We start from the raw sequence: 19,675 nt of genomic DNA, 5'->3' as shown, positions 1-19,675 counted from the left end.
TTTCAAAAGATTTCCTTTAAATTCTTAGCATGGGTGTTACCTTGCATGCACAGCTATTTTTTAATAAAGTGCATTATATTTTTTATTTTTTTAAACAGTTCATAACACTAATTGAAGCTTAAATTGGTATTTTTTTACAAAAAAATTTCCCCAAATTAAAGGGAAGAAGCAAGTCATTTTTTTTTTTTTTTTTTTTTGTGTGAGATTTGCATTTTAATACTCAAGCTCAAATGTTTTCCATTTTAGGAAGATTTAACTGAATCCTTAAAAGTAGATTAAAAGATATTTACCTAAAGAATCACGAATGTGCCCACGTCTTCCACACTTTGTTGTCAGTTCTATGCATTTGAACCAGTTGATATCCTCTGAAAATAAATAAATACTGCATTAGAGGTAAACAGCTAAAGAAAATTTCTTAAGTAGTAACTAATAAAATAACACAATTACCTTTATTGAAGAACATGTACCTTACAACTGCAGTTCTCTTAAATATTTTAAAAGGATTACCGCTGAGCACAATTCTTTTAACAACAATGCGATTGGGGTCAACATTTAATACCGAACCTGTTGCTACTAATTCATGTGTTCCTGGAAATAAATAAACAATTTTTCCCTATAGTATTTTTTTAAGATAACTATTTAATACAAAACCAAAAGAAAAGGAAAAATTAATTGTTAAAAAAAAAGTAACAGGAATATCAAATGCTAAAGGGAAAAAAAAAGATTTGACATGAGGGAGGGGGGGGGGGGCATACAGTTTAAGGCTGAGTAGTTAAGCAATCAACTACAAAGATGACTGAAAGGTTATATTAGACATTGTTTTTGTAATGCTTGCTATTAAAATCTGGTTATAATAATTAGCAGGCTAGTCTCACTGAATTATAATGAAAGTTGTGAGAGTAATAATTTCTTTAAACAAAAATGTTGGTTCAAGGCAGACCTTTTTTTTTACCCGGCCAACAAGTTTATTAACTTAATTGTTTGTGATAAAAAATGTAATAAAGCATCATAAGAACATTTATAAAATTTCTTTATTGCCTTAAGCTTCAGCTTTAAGTCAGTAAAATTAATATTAAGAAAAAAAAAAAAAAGGAAATTCAACTTTGCAAAGAAAAACAACATGCAAACATTTTTTCAGTCCTAGAGGGTCCTATGTTTATTGAAAGATCAAGAGCAATTATTCACAGGATGTCAAATTTTGTAATAGAAATCATTAATTGACATCAATAGAACATCCTAGATTAGCATTTCTTAATTTCTTTGACAAGTGGACTCTTTTTAATATAAACTTGTTTCATTGAACCCCTGGTTTTTCCATTAATATTATAGTTTGAATGAAACATTCTGGAAACTGGTTATTTACAAATAAAATGAAAAGTTGATCAAATAAAAATTATTTACGTGAAAAAGGAATTTTAAAAAATTGACCCAAAGTTTCAAACAAAATGTCAAAGTTTAAATTTGATCATACGAGCAGTACTTACTATTAGCAGATATACAGAATATTAGTCTTTATGAAAAGGTGTTGAATTCTCATGTCAGGTTCAGCATCAAGTAGGCCAATCCACGGAATTACATTGAGTTAAATTACTGGTGCAAGGATGAATCAGATGTCATGTTCATAAAATTTTCATTTTCTTGTACTGACACAGTTGAACGTTGTACTTTCTCATTTATATTCATTTTGAAATTCCTCTGCTGTTCAATCGGAAAATGCCGACTGAGATCTTTACCCAAATCTAATTTTTAAGCAATTAATTTGAAAATCATGACAAAGAAAAAGAAGAGTGATATTTTTGTGGAACCCTTGAGTGATCTCTATGGAACCCCAGGGTTGTGCAAAAGACAATTTAAGCAACTCTGTCCTAGACTATTTAGAATCTAAATTCATTGTCGAAAACACATTTGAGTTTTAAAGCTGTTTAAAGAACCAAATTAAGCCCATGATTAGATCATTAAACTGAGAGCCTTTATGCAAAAACTATGAATTGATAAGAGAGCATTTAAAAAAATAAAAACTTATCAGCTCAAGAAAGAACTATGTAGGGAGCTTACACGATGGGGGATAACTTAGCATTAAATTGAACTATGGGGAAGATTTCGCAACAATTAATTTTTGTCACTTAGGAGAGGAACAGAACCGAAACTGTTTCTCAAAAAAAAATAACTGAATTATATTTTATAACGACTTGTGTTATTAAAATCTTAATGCTTCTTTCTAAACATAAAACTATTATGCATATGCATAAAAGTTTTAAGTATGCTTGAGTCTTTAACATTAGAAATTGTACTTTGTTACCAAGCTTTTTTTTTTTTTTTTTTTTGCAACTTCAGGATCAATGACTTAAAATAAGGTGTAGTTTCTAAAGCACTTCAGGAATGACACAATAGGGTTGAAAATTATAGCTTATGAATGATATAATGTAAAAGTAAAATTATAAATAATGGCTTATGATATGCCTATAGTGAATACAAAACTAAGATTCTGAAATAAAACAGTAGCATTTTCTTCCCCTTTTTTTTTTCAAATTGATAAAACTTTATCAAACAAGAATAGTAAGAATGATAAACCTTTCAATTTAAAATTGCAGATTCTAAAATTTTATATACTTGTGTAATAAAGTAAAGGCATTTATATACTAAATTGCAATATAAATTATTTTTCTGAATGGATATTATTTGTAAAGTAGTTAATCTATGTGAGCAGAGTTGTGCTGGAGCAGTTGGCAATCCTGTACAACTAGGAAAGTGAAAAAACCCTGCAGTATACCGAGAATGTTAATCTTCCAAAGTTTCATCCTCGGCAAATGTACCAGTCTGATGCATATTCTCTAGCTACTAAATAAAAACCAAATGTGTGATAGTGTACTGCATTGTTATTAAGTTATCTCTAAGGTCAAAATGTAAATTTTATTTCTTTTGAAAAGCAATTGTTTTTATTTGCCTGGCTGGCTGACAATGATTGAGGAAGGGAGGACGTTTTGGACTTACGCTGGTCAAAGTCATGCTACTATCACTATGAGCGATGAAGAAGTGCTTTTTATAATAAATAGTTCCTCTATTAATTCTAGTAACATGCTTCAATATTACACTACCATGGGGATATCATATAAATAAACAGGGGCCAATCCAGGATTTTTTTCTTGCTACCTATTTTTGTGAAAGTATTGCATCATTCTATTTTTGTGAATGTTCTTTTTTATCAGCATTGTTTTTGTAAACTTTTAGAGGCATCCTAATTTTTGTAAAAGAGAAGTAGAACAAGTGAAATTTTAGTTCAAAAAGTGTAAATGTCATCTAGTATTATTTTTAACAGGTTTCGTTTTTTGGGTGGGGGGGGGGGGAGAGCTAAAAACCTAAGAAGTACCAAAAATACCATCGTAATTTCAGCTAAATGGACTATGTAATGTGTACAATATTTGAAATTATGAAAAAAACGGTGCCCCAAAATATGTTAAGAATATGATGATATTGCATAAATACACTTTGGCGAGAAACAGCTAAAAATTAGTTAAAATACCACAAAAAGGTTGCTATTTAAACGATTGTTCATATAAACCAGCTTGGAATTTTATTTTATGAGTAAATTTTGTTTTAAACAGAGAAACAAGTTTTATATTTTAAAATGCAAATTTTTGTGAAATTTTCGATGTTTTTGTGAAGCTACTGATTTAATTACTTGATTTTTGTGAAAGTACCTATTTCAAAACAAGATTTTTGTGAAGGTACCGAAAAACGGTAGCAAAATCAGTCTGTATTGGGCCCTGTTAAATAACCACTAAAATAGGCTCATACTATGAAAAGTCAGAGAGTTGTTCAGCATTCAGTTAATTATTATTGCAATTAATGAAAAACAAACAACAAAAAAGACAGATCACACAGGGCCTGTGTGGTTCCCCTTTCTGTCTATCTCAAAATATTTTTTTGAAATTCAATCCCTTATTAAGCATGATAAAGTACATACATTTCACACTTGTCATTTCAACTGTATGAGTTTCTTACCATTTTGAAGTTGTTTGAATACAACAACAGATGCAGGAGGGAAAGTCACAGGTGCATAAAAGGAAGCAACAACTGATGTCTTTTGTGGTAGGAATCTTTCATACTAGGGAAAAAGTAAAATTTACTAAATGTGGAATTCAAAAATTTCCAATTATATAACTATAGCTTCAAACTGAAAACTTACTTTGAATTTGTTGCCAGTTTTGTGTTCAGAAAATATTGGATTGCAAGTAAAACGCCTAAACCCAATATGAAACATTAGGGTATCTTTAGATTTAACTGGTAACCTACAGGTGGGATACTTTCGAATCATCACATTCACTACAGACATTTTTTGCTCGTGAGGAAGAAGACCAAAAATAACAAAAGGTCGAGAATCTTCCGCGCTATCTGTAAGAGAAAGAAATTTATTCATTAACTTATTAAAATCACTTGATGCTCATAGGATGCCGGTTTGTCACACAAATTTTGGTACATGTATCAAATGGCTCTCGGTGTGTCATAATAAAAAGGGATGTACCGCTTAATCGGCTAATTTTTGTTCATTGATCGGAGGTGAAATATTTTTAAGTTACTTTAAGTATGCTTAGAACAATAAGCTGTACTGAATGAATATAAAACCAATAATTTATTTTTGTTTTTCAGTTTAAGTATTCACTATTCACACATATGCTACAAGATACATTTTATAAGTAGATACCTGCTGTGTCATTAATTAATACTAAATGCTTATACAGGGTTTGTACACACTTCTTTAAAATAAAATCATGGACTTAATTAAGACTACCCCCCCCCCCCCCCCCCCAAAGGACTTTATATAGAATTAATAACAAATTGGTGTACACATTTTTAAATAAATAACTAAATTAGCATAAATTTCAAGTACGTGACAACTCAAATGATTAATATTTTTTGCTTTTATGATAAACATTTTAACATTAACTTTAAAAAAAAAAAATTAATCTTGCTTTTTTTTGTTTTGTTTTTGGTAATTGGTTAGGTAGTTTTGAGCAATGGTTTTTTGCAACTTCAATTTGAAAAAAAGAAAAAATGAAAAATCCCTGCACTTACCAGGTTTTTAAGGAAAATTTTGAAATTCCCTGGATTTTACCCGTTTTTTCAGGTTTTTCCTGTGGCATGACAACCCTGTCGTAATAAATTCACAACCAGCAAGCATATAAATTAATTAAGGTACTAGTTGTTGTACTAAAAAAAAAAAACCTAAAAAGAAGCTTAATGAATGCAAAACAGGAACTGAGCAAGTGCTCAAGAGGAGTCTAAAAAAACAATTGCTGAACTGTAATTATTGAAGAAAGCAATCTTTTTCCTAAGTAATGGTATTCATAATCAGTTAACTAAAACAACCAAATTATTCTGGTGAGAAACTGACCGTAAATGGCTTCGGAAACATTCTTTATATGAAGAGTCACAAATGTACCAGGCTGAAAAATAAATAAAAATAAATGAATTCTCACTAAAATAGAGGATTTTTTCAACAGAAAATGATTCTACTTAATAAATGAAATTAAACTTTTCAAGTGTAAAAAGTTTTATAAATGCAAGTTACACAGAAGAAAGAACATGCTTAATGAACTAACTTAAACAAAAAAATATATTTCTTGCAAGTACAAAAATTTTATGTGATTGGCAATTTTTTTTTTCTTTTCTTTTTTAAACGATACTTGAAACTGAATCTAACTGCAAAGAGATAAAAAAATTGTTTTTGAGAAATACATTGGTTTAGAGAGCAGAGTTGCCGAAACTTTACCTAGGCGATTGACAACTTATCAAAATCCCACTAAGAGAAAGAAAAATTATTTCCCCCCTTTGTTAACGGAGAACTGAGTACAACACTACAGAAAGCAAGCTTCCATTCAGTTATGGAATGTAGAGTGCAATTTGAATGCTTCAGTGCTGAAGGTAATAGTAAAAATGTTTGAACCACTCAAAACTTTGAATAAAAAATAGAACATTTATTTTATACAAAGTGCACAGAAATCCACGATTTTGAACGGGAAACAATCCAGTCATTCACCTTGCACGATATAAGAAAGCCAAATTTCAACAGGACAAAAAATTTAAAAGGCAATTTCAAGAAGAGGAAAATTTCACAACATGTAACATAAAATAAACTGTACACAAAGTAGGAAAATGATGTTTAAGCAATTCATTTGTAAAAAAAGTAAATAATTATTATTACAGTAAAATAACTGATTATTAAAAAATGACAAATTTAACATCATGAGAAAGGTGCGCTTGATATGGAGTCGTCTATAAAGAAATATTTGGTTTGAAGTTATTTAAAATTATTTGTTAATTGGCTTGTTTATAAGCATTTAATCTATTTTTTTTATTTTGTACAACAGGATTTAAATGACTGAAGCTAGACTCCATTAAATAAGACCCTAGAAAAGTTTTAAAAAAAAAATATCTTTAAAATGCTCTTTAATTTTCATAAATTCTGCATATGCGACCATGCGCCAACACTTTTAGTAAAAAGGGAATCAAAAAGACTTTTATTTCAAGTCTTTTATGGTTTCTACGAACTAGGCTCAAGGCAAAACCTTTGAATCCAGTTCACTGATATTGCTATCGAGGGAGTTAATTATGCATGAAGATACATCCAGGAACATGAACAGTTTCAAATCTTGATTTCATATCTTTCTTGAGGTTTTTAAAATAATTAGTTGACATGAGAAAATATCATCCACCAAAATAAAAAAGAAAGTAATGCTAGTTTCTTTTTCAAAGTCGTTGTAAAAAGATCAATTTTTTATCAGAATCCAAGAATAATAATTTAAACTTGAATCACATTCATACCCTTGCTTTGTAACTGCTTTTGTATGCTGTTAAAATGGGAAAATATATCGATTAAGTAAAACAAATGAAGTTTCGTTTTCAATAAATTGATTCTATGCAGTTAGCCAATTCCAAATAAAAACTATGAATCAAAATTGTTTCTAACCTTTCTAGACAATTGCTCTTTGATATCCAATGACTTCAAAATAGTACAACAAATTATTACACATTTCATTGTTACTATCACATAATTCTTGAACAAGTTGCTTAAGGAGAGATTTAGATTTAGTTTTGAGAATAATTTTCACTCAAAGGTTCGAAACATCATGAAGCTTTGATATTGTGCTCACTAAAGTAGAAAGAGCCTTGACAGGCCATTTTAAAAACAGTTCGAAAATAAGATTTATTTTATTCTATTTTTAGGGGGGGGGGGCATGAGCTCAATTTTCATTTGGACAATGCCTTCATTGCTCAGTTAAATGAGAAGTTTATTTAATCTAAACTTAACCTGGGAGGACGCGTGGGGGTCATTTAATGACCCCAAGCCTTTTGCAAATAGTAATTGCCAAAAAACTAGAAACCAGTTCATTTTTTTCTTATCAGTAGCTGAGTTAGGTCCCCCCAGCTACCTTTTGGTAACAGTTTGAATGGATTTTGGGCATTTATACTCCCTTAAAACACGTTTAGTCTGTTACTGGGGTCATAAAATGACCCCACACATCCTGCCATTTGTTTCACAGACCAACTATTTTGAATGGCTAATAGGGACATAACGATGATAATATGTTGAAGGGATATAAACAAAATAATGGGGTTATTTTATTTATATCCCTTCAATATTGAAGTCATTTCATGTATATAGTAATGCCAATACCATATGAAAAAGAAATTTGTCACTTTCGAACACTTTTTGCTGAAATTGAATCAAATAATTGTTTCATAAATGAAGAATATGGAGCTAAATATTTTTTAGAAGAGAGATTCTTAGATCATGAAAATTTCAGCAAATATGATACATAGCTGAAAAGGAATGGAAATACTTTAAATTAAGTGACTGTGATTTTTTATTGCAAAATATGATGTAAAGTGGAGTAAAGATTTTTTTCTTTTTAATAAAAAGCGAAACATTTTTAGCATTAATTATACAAGTTTCTGCATCAAAAATACCAATAACAGCATTATAGTTATTATAAAGTTTGAAAAACTCACATAAAGTGTTATTATCCACAGTATGTCTGAACTTGATTCAAAGAACAAATGCAGAAATGCATTCATTATAAGTGCAATGTAAAGCTCATTTCTAAGTTGCACTTGCGTCTAAAATTCAACTTTAATGTGGAAAATTATAAGATGTTATGGTTTTAACAGTAAATAAGTCGAAAAATCATGTTTTTATTGGATGACTGGGGACCCCCATGGCCCCATGTGGCCCAGGAAGCTTGCATTCTCCCGGGTTAATATTTCTTTGCATTTTGACTGCTGCACCTCAACAACCCCCTATCGACCCCAAAGGTTTACTGACCCCCTAATCTGCATTAGAGCTCTATGAATTCCTTTGAAACTTTTATAGACCCCAGGAGTTCGGTATCACGCACTTTGGAAAACCTTGCTTTAGAGGTTCAAAACTACAAAAAATATTCTTCAGTTGAAGGGCCATTTACATTATATTGTGCAAATTCATGATGACAGAACATCATTATAGACAGATTTATCTTTGCATTAGATATTGCTGCAATGAGGTTTTACCTTATTTTATTATACTTAACCAGACTACACTTTCAAGCAACACACAGTGCTGGCCAAAATATTAGACTGACTTTTAAAAGCAAATTCTTGATTGATTACATAACTATAGACACATTAACAAACAGTGAAATAATTATCTAATATTTAGTATGCATTCCCTTGTTCTTGATGAGCATTTTAAGTCTTTTTGGCATACTTTTCACAAGGTTTACACCATTTCTTAACTTTTTAAAAAAAGAGGTAAAAAATTGTCTATACTCACTGTTATATATACTCACATACACATCTCTACATAGTATTAAAATGAAGTCCCCAAAAAGCGTCTGTGTGTTTGAACTCGCAAAACTCGAGAACTACCTGGCCGATTGCGCTGAAATTTTCACAGTTTGCTCCTTTGAGTCCTGAGAAGGTTTGCAGAACAGTTCGAAAACAACTCTATGAATAGTTCTTTTTTATTCCAATTTTCACATAAATTCCCGAATATGGGGGTGAAAAATTACTCGCAAATAGTAATATTACATAGAGGGTTCATACTCAATTTGAATAAAAATATTCCATGACTTTTCCAAGACTTTTTTATGACTTCATAAAATTTTTCATGACCTCGTTACACGAAGAGAATAGTACAATTTAAAGTAAAACTTGACAACTTAATGGAAATGGGCTGTAGAAAAACTGTTACGTGAGTGCCACTGCCTCATCAAAGCATTTACTAGTGACTGAAAAATATCAGTGCAGATTGCAAATACTATTAAATTATTCGTATTTGTCTTTATCATATAAATTCAAGCAAAATAAAAATATAGTGAATGCAATACAACTGATGTTTAAATATCTAATAAATATTCAATAAATAGGGCCGAATAGTAATAAATTGGGCAAAATTAAATGAATCATTACTAAGTTTCCAATAATAAATTTACTTCATAAAAACATTATCCTTGGTGTCATTAGTGCATCTAATCACCCATGTAACTTGACAGTATATGAATTCATTAAAGTAAAGCCACGATTTTCAGTAAATTCATTTTTCTAAACCAGATATTTTAGCTGGCCACAAGGATCAGTTTTGCGAGCTGTATGTTGGGCACCACTGTTTTAGAGTATTAGAATTCCCCTATTTCTATGTCATATTGCCTGACTAAAGTCTTCATTTTCTAAAGCCTTCAACATATTAAGATAAACTCTGATAAGTTTAATAATGAATTTTTTACCAAGTAGTTGAAACAAACTCGGATGCTATTGAGATACACTTTTTGAAGAAGAGAGACAAAATCAAGAATATGCAAGTCCACTACTATACAGAATACAAAATATAAGTGATGAAAATATGGTTAATTCAAAATTAGCGATGCCCAAGTAATACAATCACATTACAAAAAAAGGCGAGCAGCTGTTACAGAAGCGGATGAAATTGGATTTCAAAACTCGGATTTGTTTTTGAGATCGTTCAATTTATAAGCAATATTACTAAATCACTCAATATTTCTAGCGCTCTATTAGCTATTGTTACTTTCTTACTACCCAAGACATTTTACCATGACTTAAAATAAATTTCCATGACTTTTAATAAAAATATTAATTTTCCATGACTTTTCCAGGTCTGAAATTTGTTAATATTTTTTCCATGACTTTCCAGGATTTCCATGACGCGTACGAACCCTGTACATATCGTTACAAAGGGTAGAATTTTCCGCGTTCTACGCAATTTGTTCCAATGCTCTAACTTTATTATGGTGGGAGTTATTTGCGTTTTTAGCTCGAATTTTTTTAGGTTTAGCTGAAATTTAGGCACTTCTTTCTTCCTTAAATAAATCAATAAAAAGTGAAAGAATTGTCCCACAGTTTTCTTTTTGACGCCATTGGAAAAAGCGACCTTTTTTACTCCAGATCTAACTCGACCTATGGTCGAAAAAATAAGCTTTTATCTCGAAAGGAAAAAAAGTTACAAGCCTTTTTAAATCAAGTTTAAGAAATCTCGATTCCATTCAAATTGTGAACCATTTTCTTTCGCATTTTAATTCAATAAACTTATTTCATTTTGTGTTTCCATGGTTACATATTTTAAATCCATTTTTCTGGATTTAATTTCTTAAGTATTTTAATATTGTCGTCATTGTTTGGAAAGGAAATCATGATGTTTTTTTAATTTATTTTTTACGCCTGATTGTTGAATATACGTCACTTGACACAATTTTTATTTTCAAGGTGGACCAGGCAAAGCCGGGCAACGCAGCTAGTACTCACTAATTACCTAAAACTAACTTTAAATATAACAGAATCTCACTAATAAAAAGAACTAGTGAAATGTTTAAGCTGATTGAGGTTATGTTCCTGGTAGGTAGATAAACAAAGAACATAAACAAAGCAGACATTTGCACATTAAATTATGCTAAAATAACATAATAATCAGTGTACAGTAGGTACTGTACTTTAACAGTAAAATAAATAGTGTTTTAGTACAAACAGTGTACAAAAAACAAAAACAAAAAAACTCTTTAGTCTAATAATTTGGCCAGCACTGTACTCAATATTAAAATGAAGAAAAAGGTTCACACAAGTACCATAGCACCATCTTTTTCAGACGACAAGACCTTCTTCTTAGTTTGTCTGAAATTTTCAAATCTATAAATCCTGGCATAATCAGGGGGCAAATTTTCCATAGGATCCCATGGTGAACTGTTGAAATTCTTCAAACCACGATACCTGAAAAGGAAACATTTTTGGAAGGGTTTAAAAATATGTAAAACATTATTATCTAACTTTCTCGTTGCAATGTATTTTAGGAGAAGACTGAAACAGCAATTTTACTTTTGAAATCTCTGTCGAGCAGGAGTATCAATAGGAGTGTCTAACTCATCAGGAAACATTTGATTCATTCTTTCTTCTTTAAATCTCACCAAGCTACAGAGAAAAACAATAATCACATATTAGCACGATTAGTTTTTTCTTTTTTTCTTTTTAAATAGCGTTTCTTATACAAAAGAGAAAGTAATTTATCTCAATGTCCAATATTACTGTTATTCATAATTGGAACTTGATTAGAAAGTAATTTATGCATTGCTAGCTGAGAGAAACTATTAGCATGAGATGTTGAGCATTTGATTAGATTCAAGTTTGAGAATATGGTATATACTCCCAGATAAGTTGAGAATTTTAGAACAAAAAATGAGGTTAATAGTCAAAGGGTTGACTTATATGCAAGGCAGAATTTCTGGAAATTTTCAAAGAGCAATTCTTAAAAAAAGAAAAAAAAACCTTACATTTTCCAATTTGGTCCAAACTTAGGAACTAAATTGCATTTCAAAAATATAAAGCAAAGCTAGACTCGTGCAATTATTGTTTTTGCACATAACTTTTTTGCAAAGGCATTAAAGCATCATTCCAGACACATTAAAAACTAGTCAAAGCCCTTCAGATTGAAACAAATCTGAAAGCAAATAAAACTATTAGAAACAAATGACTTTAATATAATTAAGAATATCTTATATATCTAAATATAATTAGGAATAAAAATCTTTCATGTATCTGGGGGGGGGAGGGAAGCTTACAAAAAAAGAAGTTAAAAAAAACTAGATTATAAAGATAGTGGAGGGAATTTAGAAGTAACAATTTTTGTTCATTCTAATAAATATAAAACGGGTTTTGAGGAAAAGGAAACAAAAAATTTTGTGGGGCTATTTTAGCTCCGTAAAGCAGGGAAATTTACAATTGTAAAACTGATACATAACAAATCAAATATTTACATACGTTTGTTTATCTTCATTCAAATCCATATTTTTATCATAGTTCTCATCCTTCACATCTGCAATGGATTCCTACAAAATGGATGTGGAGTTAAAAAGCAATAAATCAGTGGTCAAATAATAATGCATTTTCTAACTGATATGATAAATTGATAACTGAAAAAAATACCACATCATCCATTTCACAATCCATTTCTTCACTAGCTTGTGACATTGATTGATCAACACTTTCAGAGTCATCTTCATCTTCACTTGCATCACTCTCTTCACTGTCGACAATCCAGGCGGACTGATATTCACTTGTGCCTTCAGCCACTCTTTTACGTTCTTTTTTGGGACGCAAGTCAACTGAAAAAGAAAAATGTATGAAACAAAGTTAGAATAAATATATAAATTCTGTTGCATTTAACAGATTAATATATCACATTGAGATAACAGGAAATGATTTTATGAATAAGGCAACAAAAAAATTTGACAACATTAAAAAAAGGTAGAAAAACCTACCTGACAAGTTTGCAAAAGATAGTACATTATGCTTTATAGCAGATTCAGAGTCTTAACAGATGACAAAAGTAACTAGTTTATTTTTAAAAACTATTACGCACTACTTCTGAAAAACAATGGGATGGGAGATGGAGAAACAGTGTCATATTTGGATTCATGAAGTCATTAAACATAACCAACAAGAATTGTGTCAGAAGTATATTTGATGCCTCTCAGTAAAGTTAATTTTTCCCTAATGAAAAATTTAACTGAAAAAAATCCTAATTTTTAAGTACAGTCAGATCCTGACTTACGCGAGGGATGCGTTCCAAGACTCCTCGCGTAAGTCGAAATTTCGCGTTGTGGAAAAGTGTTGTGTATATGTTTTTTTAATTAAAATACCCTATCATTTTAGACATTCTTAAGCACTTTTTAAACTATTTTAGACCATTTTGTAACAATATATTAACGCTTCTTACATAAAGAGATGAATTTTTACCATATTGAAAAAAAAACAGCTGCATTATTCAATATAAAATACTGTTACGATGCACAAAATCAATGATCAGTGAGAGACATAAAAATAAAACAGTATGGTACGTACAGTATGTAGTAGTAATAAAGCACTGCACAGTAAGAGTACTATGCAGTGGGTACAATAAGTTACATTTATAACTTACAGATTGAAGATGATGATTTATGCTGCACAATCTGATTGTTATTCAAATATATTTTTAAATACAGTAGCTTCACATTTACTTTTATAACAATTACATCTATGGTAACACCCCTCTTTCAGGGTCTTTATAATCTACAATACAAGAGCAGATTCCAATTTCATATTGTTTGCATTTTGGTTAAACACTACTGTGCGAGCATCATATTACAACTTAAGGTCTGGACTTAACGGATTGCCTTCTCTTGACTTTTAATTTATAAGTATGAATGATTCACTCATACCTAATTGTCGTGCCTTAGAGTTGTTCAAGCGTATCAGGAATCTTTACATTTTCTTAAATTGTTACAAACTTTCGTTTTTTGTTTCCATCTTCAAACTTTAGATGAAACAGCGTGTCTAGATGCCAGTATATTTCATCACATTTCATATTTAGAATAAATAAATGAAAAATATATGAGCAGTGGTAATACACTAATAAAGCTATGTTTATAGTGCGGTGTGTCGGAACTTGCGCAGTCAGTGATGCTGAAAGGATGAAAGTACATTCACAAAGTCAATGTTTAGTAGTCAATAACAAAGCCAAAACTTAGCATCACGATTCCTTTACAAATATTTGCACGTGTTGAAAGCGAGAAAATTGCTTTAGCTCTAAAATTTGTTACTCCTGAAAAACTCACGTTATAGACATTTCGCGTAAGTTCGATCGCGTTGTAGCAGGAGTCGACTGTACTATTAGACCGCAGGACAAAACCTGTATCATGTCAAGTTGTTTACCATATCTTATAACTACGTGAATTTTTGTATTAGCTATTGTATGAGTGACCTTAACAAGAAAATACAATGTTCCCATCCTAAAACGCACATTTTTTGCAAACAGAGAACGAATAACGTCAAAATCGATCGATTTGAATTCATTAATCACAACAAATTCTCTCAACACAGATGGCGCTGCACATATTATATTATTGGATAAATATAAAAGTTTACTTGGATTTAAATAAAGAGTAAGGATATTTTATTTCTTTTTGATCTTATAATAAAATATTTCATTAAAATTTGACTAAAAAATATTTATTTATTTTGTTCATTTTTGATCAATGGAGTACTTCTTTTTTTAAAAAAACAACATGGCGGCGCCAAGGAAGCAAAATATGTTCGCTCTTGAAAATAGAAATGGGAAAATTAATTTGCTTTCAGCAAATAGTTTTGCTAAAATTAGGAATTTTAAAATCGGTGGCTAGAATTAGAACAGTGATTTTTATCCTGTGGGTCGCGAGGAGTGGCCGGGCTTTTTTTCGTGTTTTGTAGTGTAGCGCACTACTTATTTTTTTTTTAAAGTAGAGAAGGTAGTAGTTTGATACAAAAAAAAGGAAGTTTTTAGTGATTTCTGAAAACTATACTTAGAAATTTATTTTAAAAGAAAAACATTTTATCAACTGCGTAAGAATTTATTATCACCATTTGTTTGTATAGATCTAGGCACCCCAGCTAGAAGTTCAAAAATTAATAATTAGATCCTATAAAATATAAGTTCATATAAAATTAATTCCAAACGACTACAATGGAGTACTTCTTTTTTTAAAAAAACAACATGGCGGCGCCAAGGAAGCAAAATATGTTCGCTCTTGAAAATAGAAATGGGAAAATTAATTTGCTTTCAGCAAATAGTTTTGCTAAAATTAGGAATTTTAAAATCGGTGGCTAGAATTAGAACAGTGATTTTTATCCTGTGGGTCGCGAGGAGTGGCCGGGCTTTTTTTCGTGTTTTGTAGTGTAGCGCACTACTTATTTTTTTTTTAAAGTAGAGAAGGTAGTAGTTTGATACAAAAAAAAGGAAGTTTTTAGTGATTTCTGAAAACTATACTTAGAAATTTATTTTAAAAGAAAAACATTTTATCAACTGCGTAAGAATTTATTATCACCATTTGTTTGTATAGATCTAGGCACCCCAGCTAGAAGTTCAAAAATTAATAATTAGATCCTATAAAATATAAGTTCATATAAAATTAATTCCAAACGACTACAAACTACTTTTTCATGTAGTTGCTTCATTAAAAAAAAGTAGTTGTAGTTATAATTAGCTGCATTTGTAATAAATTAATTGTAGTTGCAGTTTGCTACAAAAAATCAAAAAAATGTAGTTTTTCCAACAACTAGTCGCAACATTATTTCTATTTTAAAATTTGGACTCAGTTTTTAGACTATTAAAGAATAATAATAATAAAAGCATCATTTCTATTCTCCTTTGTAGCAATCAGGCCCAAAACAACTATTACTCAAAAAAATCTAAATAATTTGTTCTAAAGAATTTTTCATACCTGGTGACAATGCCCAAAACTAAAAATTATAATTAAAAAAATAAATAAATAAACATAAATAAATAAATGAAACAAAAAAAATTTTTAAAAATGTTTGATGAAACTTATTTAGTAATTTATTGACATTGAAAACGTGCACTAATTTTTCAGACTTTTTTCAACTAAGTTCTTTATTTTTTACAAAATTTTACATTTTGGAAAAAGTGAACAACTATTGTTTTGTATCTTGTATTAATGGTTATTCAATAAAAATCAATCAATGAATTAAACAGGAATTCCTTAAAAATTAAATTGTATACCAAAAACTGCCAGGCCTGTCATTTCCAGTTTTCCAGGGAACATAATGCAAATTTATTGAGAAATTGCAAAAATCATCCCACTTATATGTGAATACATCATTTGTTCAAAAGCAGAGGTTATTGTTCCCTCCTGGTCCCCCAAAATGACGAGCCTGAATACTTTCCTTTTTCTTTAATTCTCGCTACATTTTGCATAAGGCAAAATTGATCTAAAATCTCCTTTCACAAGAAATAAAAGTATTAAGATGTTTAGCTTTACCAGACCAATCTAGTCTTCAATCAGTTTTTCATCATTGAATTTCTCCAGCTTTTTTATTTAGCTGCGAAGGGGGGAGATGTATTGCAGAAACATACGCAGTAACTCTAACTTTAACCAAAATTAAAAGTAAAGTTATTTGTTTATTTAATTATTGCTCCAATTTAATTATTCCACTAAAAACCTCCCATTCAGCATAGCCTTGGAAGCGATGCTAATTGGGGTTAATTTTATGAATTAATGTATATTGTTTAAAATTTTACTAATGTGTTGTCATTAAGTTCCTATTTTCTCAAAGTTTGTTGCATTTTTATGTCATTTTTCATCACTTAAAAGATAGATGTATATACTATATCTTTCATGATTCGTCTAACAATATGTGTATATTGAATCAGAAAATTAATATTTGATTGCAATACCTTCTAAAATTCTGAAAATATTTTAGAAAATATATATTATAGTAGCAGATATTTCTTTTTTACTTCTACAATCCATTGTGTTACTCACATTATTACCACAGTGGCATTCGCATATGCCAGAAAATATGCTGAAGCTAGTATCCTGTCCATGGAAAAGGGACAAACTCTTTTATTTAGTTGTTTGTGTACGTTATGGTGGCAGTAAATGCACAATTAAACGCACGGATGAAATTGAGAATGAGCAATATCAAGTGACTGTTGCCAGTGACTGAAATTAGTTCCGAGTTTAAAATTATTAATCATTATAATTAATGCTAGACATTCAAATATCAGTATGGTCGCTGGGTAGTTTGCAAGATTTTATTTTTAATTTTTAAATCTACTGCTTTACTTTTACATTTAATTTTTATGAACATGATATATTTGGTAGAAAAATGCTTATGAAGATTTTAAAGCAGCCATACATTAATTTACCAAAAGTCTCTCACTGTCTGTGACAAAACTTGTAAAACTGCCTTAAAATGTCAAGGGGGCATTTTCAGCACTTTTAAATTTAAAAATCTTGCACTTATCAAAACAATATATATCTTTTAATGCTAAAATTTAAAAGGAGAAAATGTAAAAATAAAAGAAAAAGCTGAAGTTTTGAAGAATTACCTGGAATACGCAAAAATAATGACTATGCAGTTTCATTTTGACTTAATAATATCAAAAGAGCTTCAACCGGATACATTTACCAGTTTTAAATTACTTGAAAGTTGAAAAAACACTAAAGTCTTCAAAAGAAATTCGAAGAAAGTATAAAAATTGCTACAGGAACAATTCAACTTCAGCGGCCTCTTAAAAAAAAAAGTGCAACTAACTTTGTAGGAACATTGTATTTTCTAACCTATTATGCTTCTAGGCCACTGAAATTTTTTTTTTCTTAGTTACCGAATGTGGTAAACGAAACTTGATTTCTAGGTATCTTTCAGCGTTCGTCCTGCAATCTATATGGTGGGAGATCAAAATATTGCATGAGAGCAAAACTTCTTTTTTAACAACAATGTTCAACTTCATTGTTTACAAGTGAACTTATTTTTTTTTTATTTTTCAAATCCTCAGCTTAAGTTGCATACATAAATAGTTTGTTGCAGATTTGAATAAAATTTTTGTGATTTATATGGGTCTGTAGAAGCAACTTTTTATCAACTTAAAATTTTGATTTTGCAAACAAAAAAAAAAATTTTTTTTTATTCACCCTAGTAATCAGTACCTTCATCCAACTCTTCCTTTGTGGGCCAAGTTTGTTCACCATCCATAGGATCAGGAACAACTTCTGACTGCAGTGATTCTTGTTGTGTAGGATCTGCTTTGTCGCACAAAACGAAATTGTCCAATGCCATCTCTTCTAACTGAAATAATAAAGCAACCAATGATACTAATGATTAATACGAATGAAAAAAATGCTGATCTGACAAGTTCCCAGTTCTTGACCAAAACTCCCGCCTTTTCATAATGAAAAAATCAATAATATTGATTTTTTTAATCTCTGAATTATTGTTGGAACCCAAATCCTTAGTTATTTAATCTTGAGCACTAAAAGTTTCAAAAACATTTTCAAGGCCTTCAGAGGCCACTGGAGACACAAAGTGCTTTTCAGTCATTCATTGGTGAATTTTTCTGATTTAACATTTTACTCTAATAGCAAATACGAAATTTAAAACACACACACACACAGAAACTAAACTTTTAAGATTAATTAAATTATCTCAAATAGCCTGTTATTGCTTAGATTTTATGATTGATTGAAGTGCACAAACGGTTTTCAAATAATTGTTAAACAAAGATAATTTTGCCAAACAGCTCAAGAGCCAGAGGCCAATGCCAGACTGTCTGCTAAGGAATATAAAAATAATTCAATAAAAAAAACAGGCCAGAAAAAAATGAATAATGTTGAAATGCTTGCAGTGCAAAAAAAAAAAAACATAATAGAAACATAATGAGAGAAAATTTAAATTGAAATTCACTTGAGGATAAGCATTGCAAAAAATAATTTTAAATGCATGACATCTATTTGCATGTGACATTTAATCCATTTTAATTAGAATTTATGCATAAAAATCACAGAAGTTTTTTTAACTTTCTCACCATTACCTTTGAAGATTTGGCCCTTACAATTTCGATCAGAGGATATGGCTCATGTTCATAACTAATTTGATTCAATTGAAAGTCTCCCCATCCAGGAATGTGAACAAGACCATTGACATTTATCGGCTGTCCTCTAACAAAACCAGATACTTTCAAAGTTCCTAATCCAGTTTCCTAAAATGAGATAAATCATAAAAATTCAAAAGTGACAAAGCAGCATGCATTAATTTAATGAGTTTAGTATAGAAAAAAAAATTACAGATAGACGTCAACAGCTACATATAGAATACTATGACACAGTTTAAAGAAGAAAAAAAAAGTTTAGCTTCAGCATGGGAAATATTGCATAAATTCCATTGAAAATTTTTTGATGCAAAAAATAATAACAACACAAAAACTAAATATTTTTAAAAATGGCAAAACTCAATGGTAATGCAGTGTACTTTATGATTTTTGAAGACCAGGATGTACACGGTTTTATTTATTTATTTTTTAATTGTAAAGATTTATTTATTTATTTATTGAAATTTTCATAACCTTAATATTTTTGTATTTGTAGAACCACCCATTTGCACTAATTCTTTTATTTTGTAAAAGATGAGTGATGAAAATTTGTAACTGAAGTCATTATTCAAAACTTCTTAAATGCATATATTAAATATCACATTTCTTAAAACTTGTTTTCTTGTTGAAAATGTAATTTAGGAAAAATGCTCCTCAATTTTACAGAATAGCTTCTCAATATCAGAATTTAAGGAACAGTACTACTTCTCAAAATGAAATACTTATTTCCCACAC

At 30.0% G+C, this 19,675-nt stretch overlaps 1 protein-coding gene across 1 annotated transcript in view; it reads right to left on the bottom strand.

Moving 5' to 3' along the window:
- LOC129219944 (pre-rRNA-processing protein TSR1 homolog) overlaps positions 1–19,675 on the bottom strand; it is a 46,923-nt gene that overhangs the window by 7,875 nt on the left and 19,373 nt on the right. The window contains exons 9-19 of the mRNA XM_054854260.1: positions 18,884–19,051; positions 18,003–18,141; positions 12,463–12,641; positions 12,298–12,365; positions 11,359–11,451; positions 11,112–11,253; positions 5,393–5,444; positions 4,187–4,392; positions 4,003–4,105; positions 448–588; positions 291–365 (exon numbers count right to left, since the gene is read on the bottom strand). Of these exons, the coding sequence (XP_054710235.1) occupies positions 291–365; positions 448–588; positions 4,003–4,105; positions 4,187–4,392; positions 5,393–5,444; positions 11,112–11,253; positions 11,359–11,451; positions 12,298–12,365; positions 12,463–12,641; positions 18,003–18,141; positions 18,884–19,051 (1,366 nt within the window). The remainder of the gene's footprint in view (positions 1–290; positions 366–447; positions 589–4,002; positions 4,106–4,186; positions 4,393–5,392; positions 5,445–11,111; positions 11,254–11,358; positions 11,452–12,297; positions 12,366–12,462; positions 12,642–18,002; positions 18,142–18,883; positions 19,052–19,675) is intronic.

This window comes from Uloborus diversus, chromosome 4 (genome assembly GCF_026930045.1).
Source record: "Uloborus diversus isolate 005 chromosome 4, Udiv.v.3.1, whole genome shotgun sequence".
Taxonomy (NCBI): Eukaryota; Metazoa; Arthropoda; class Arachnida; order Araneae; family Uloboridae; genus Uloborus; species Uloborus diversus.
This window is presented reverse-complemented; position numbering and strand designations above follow the sequence as displayed.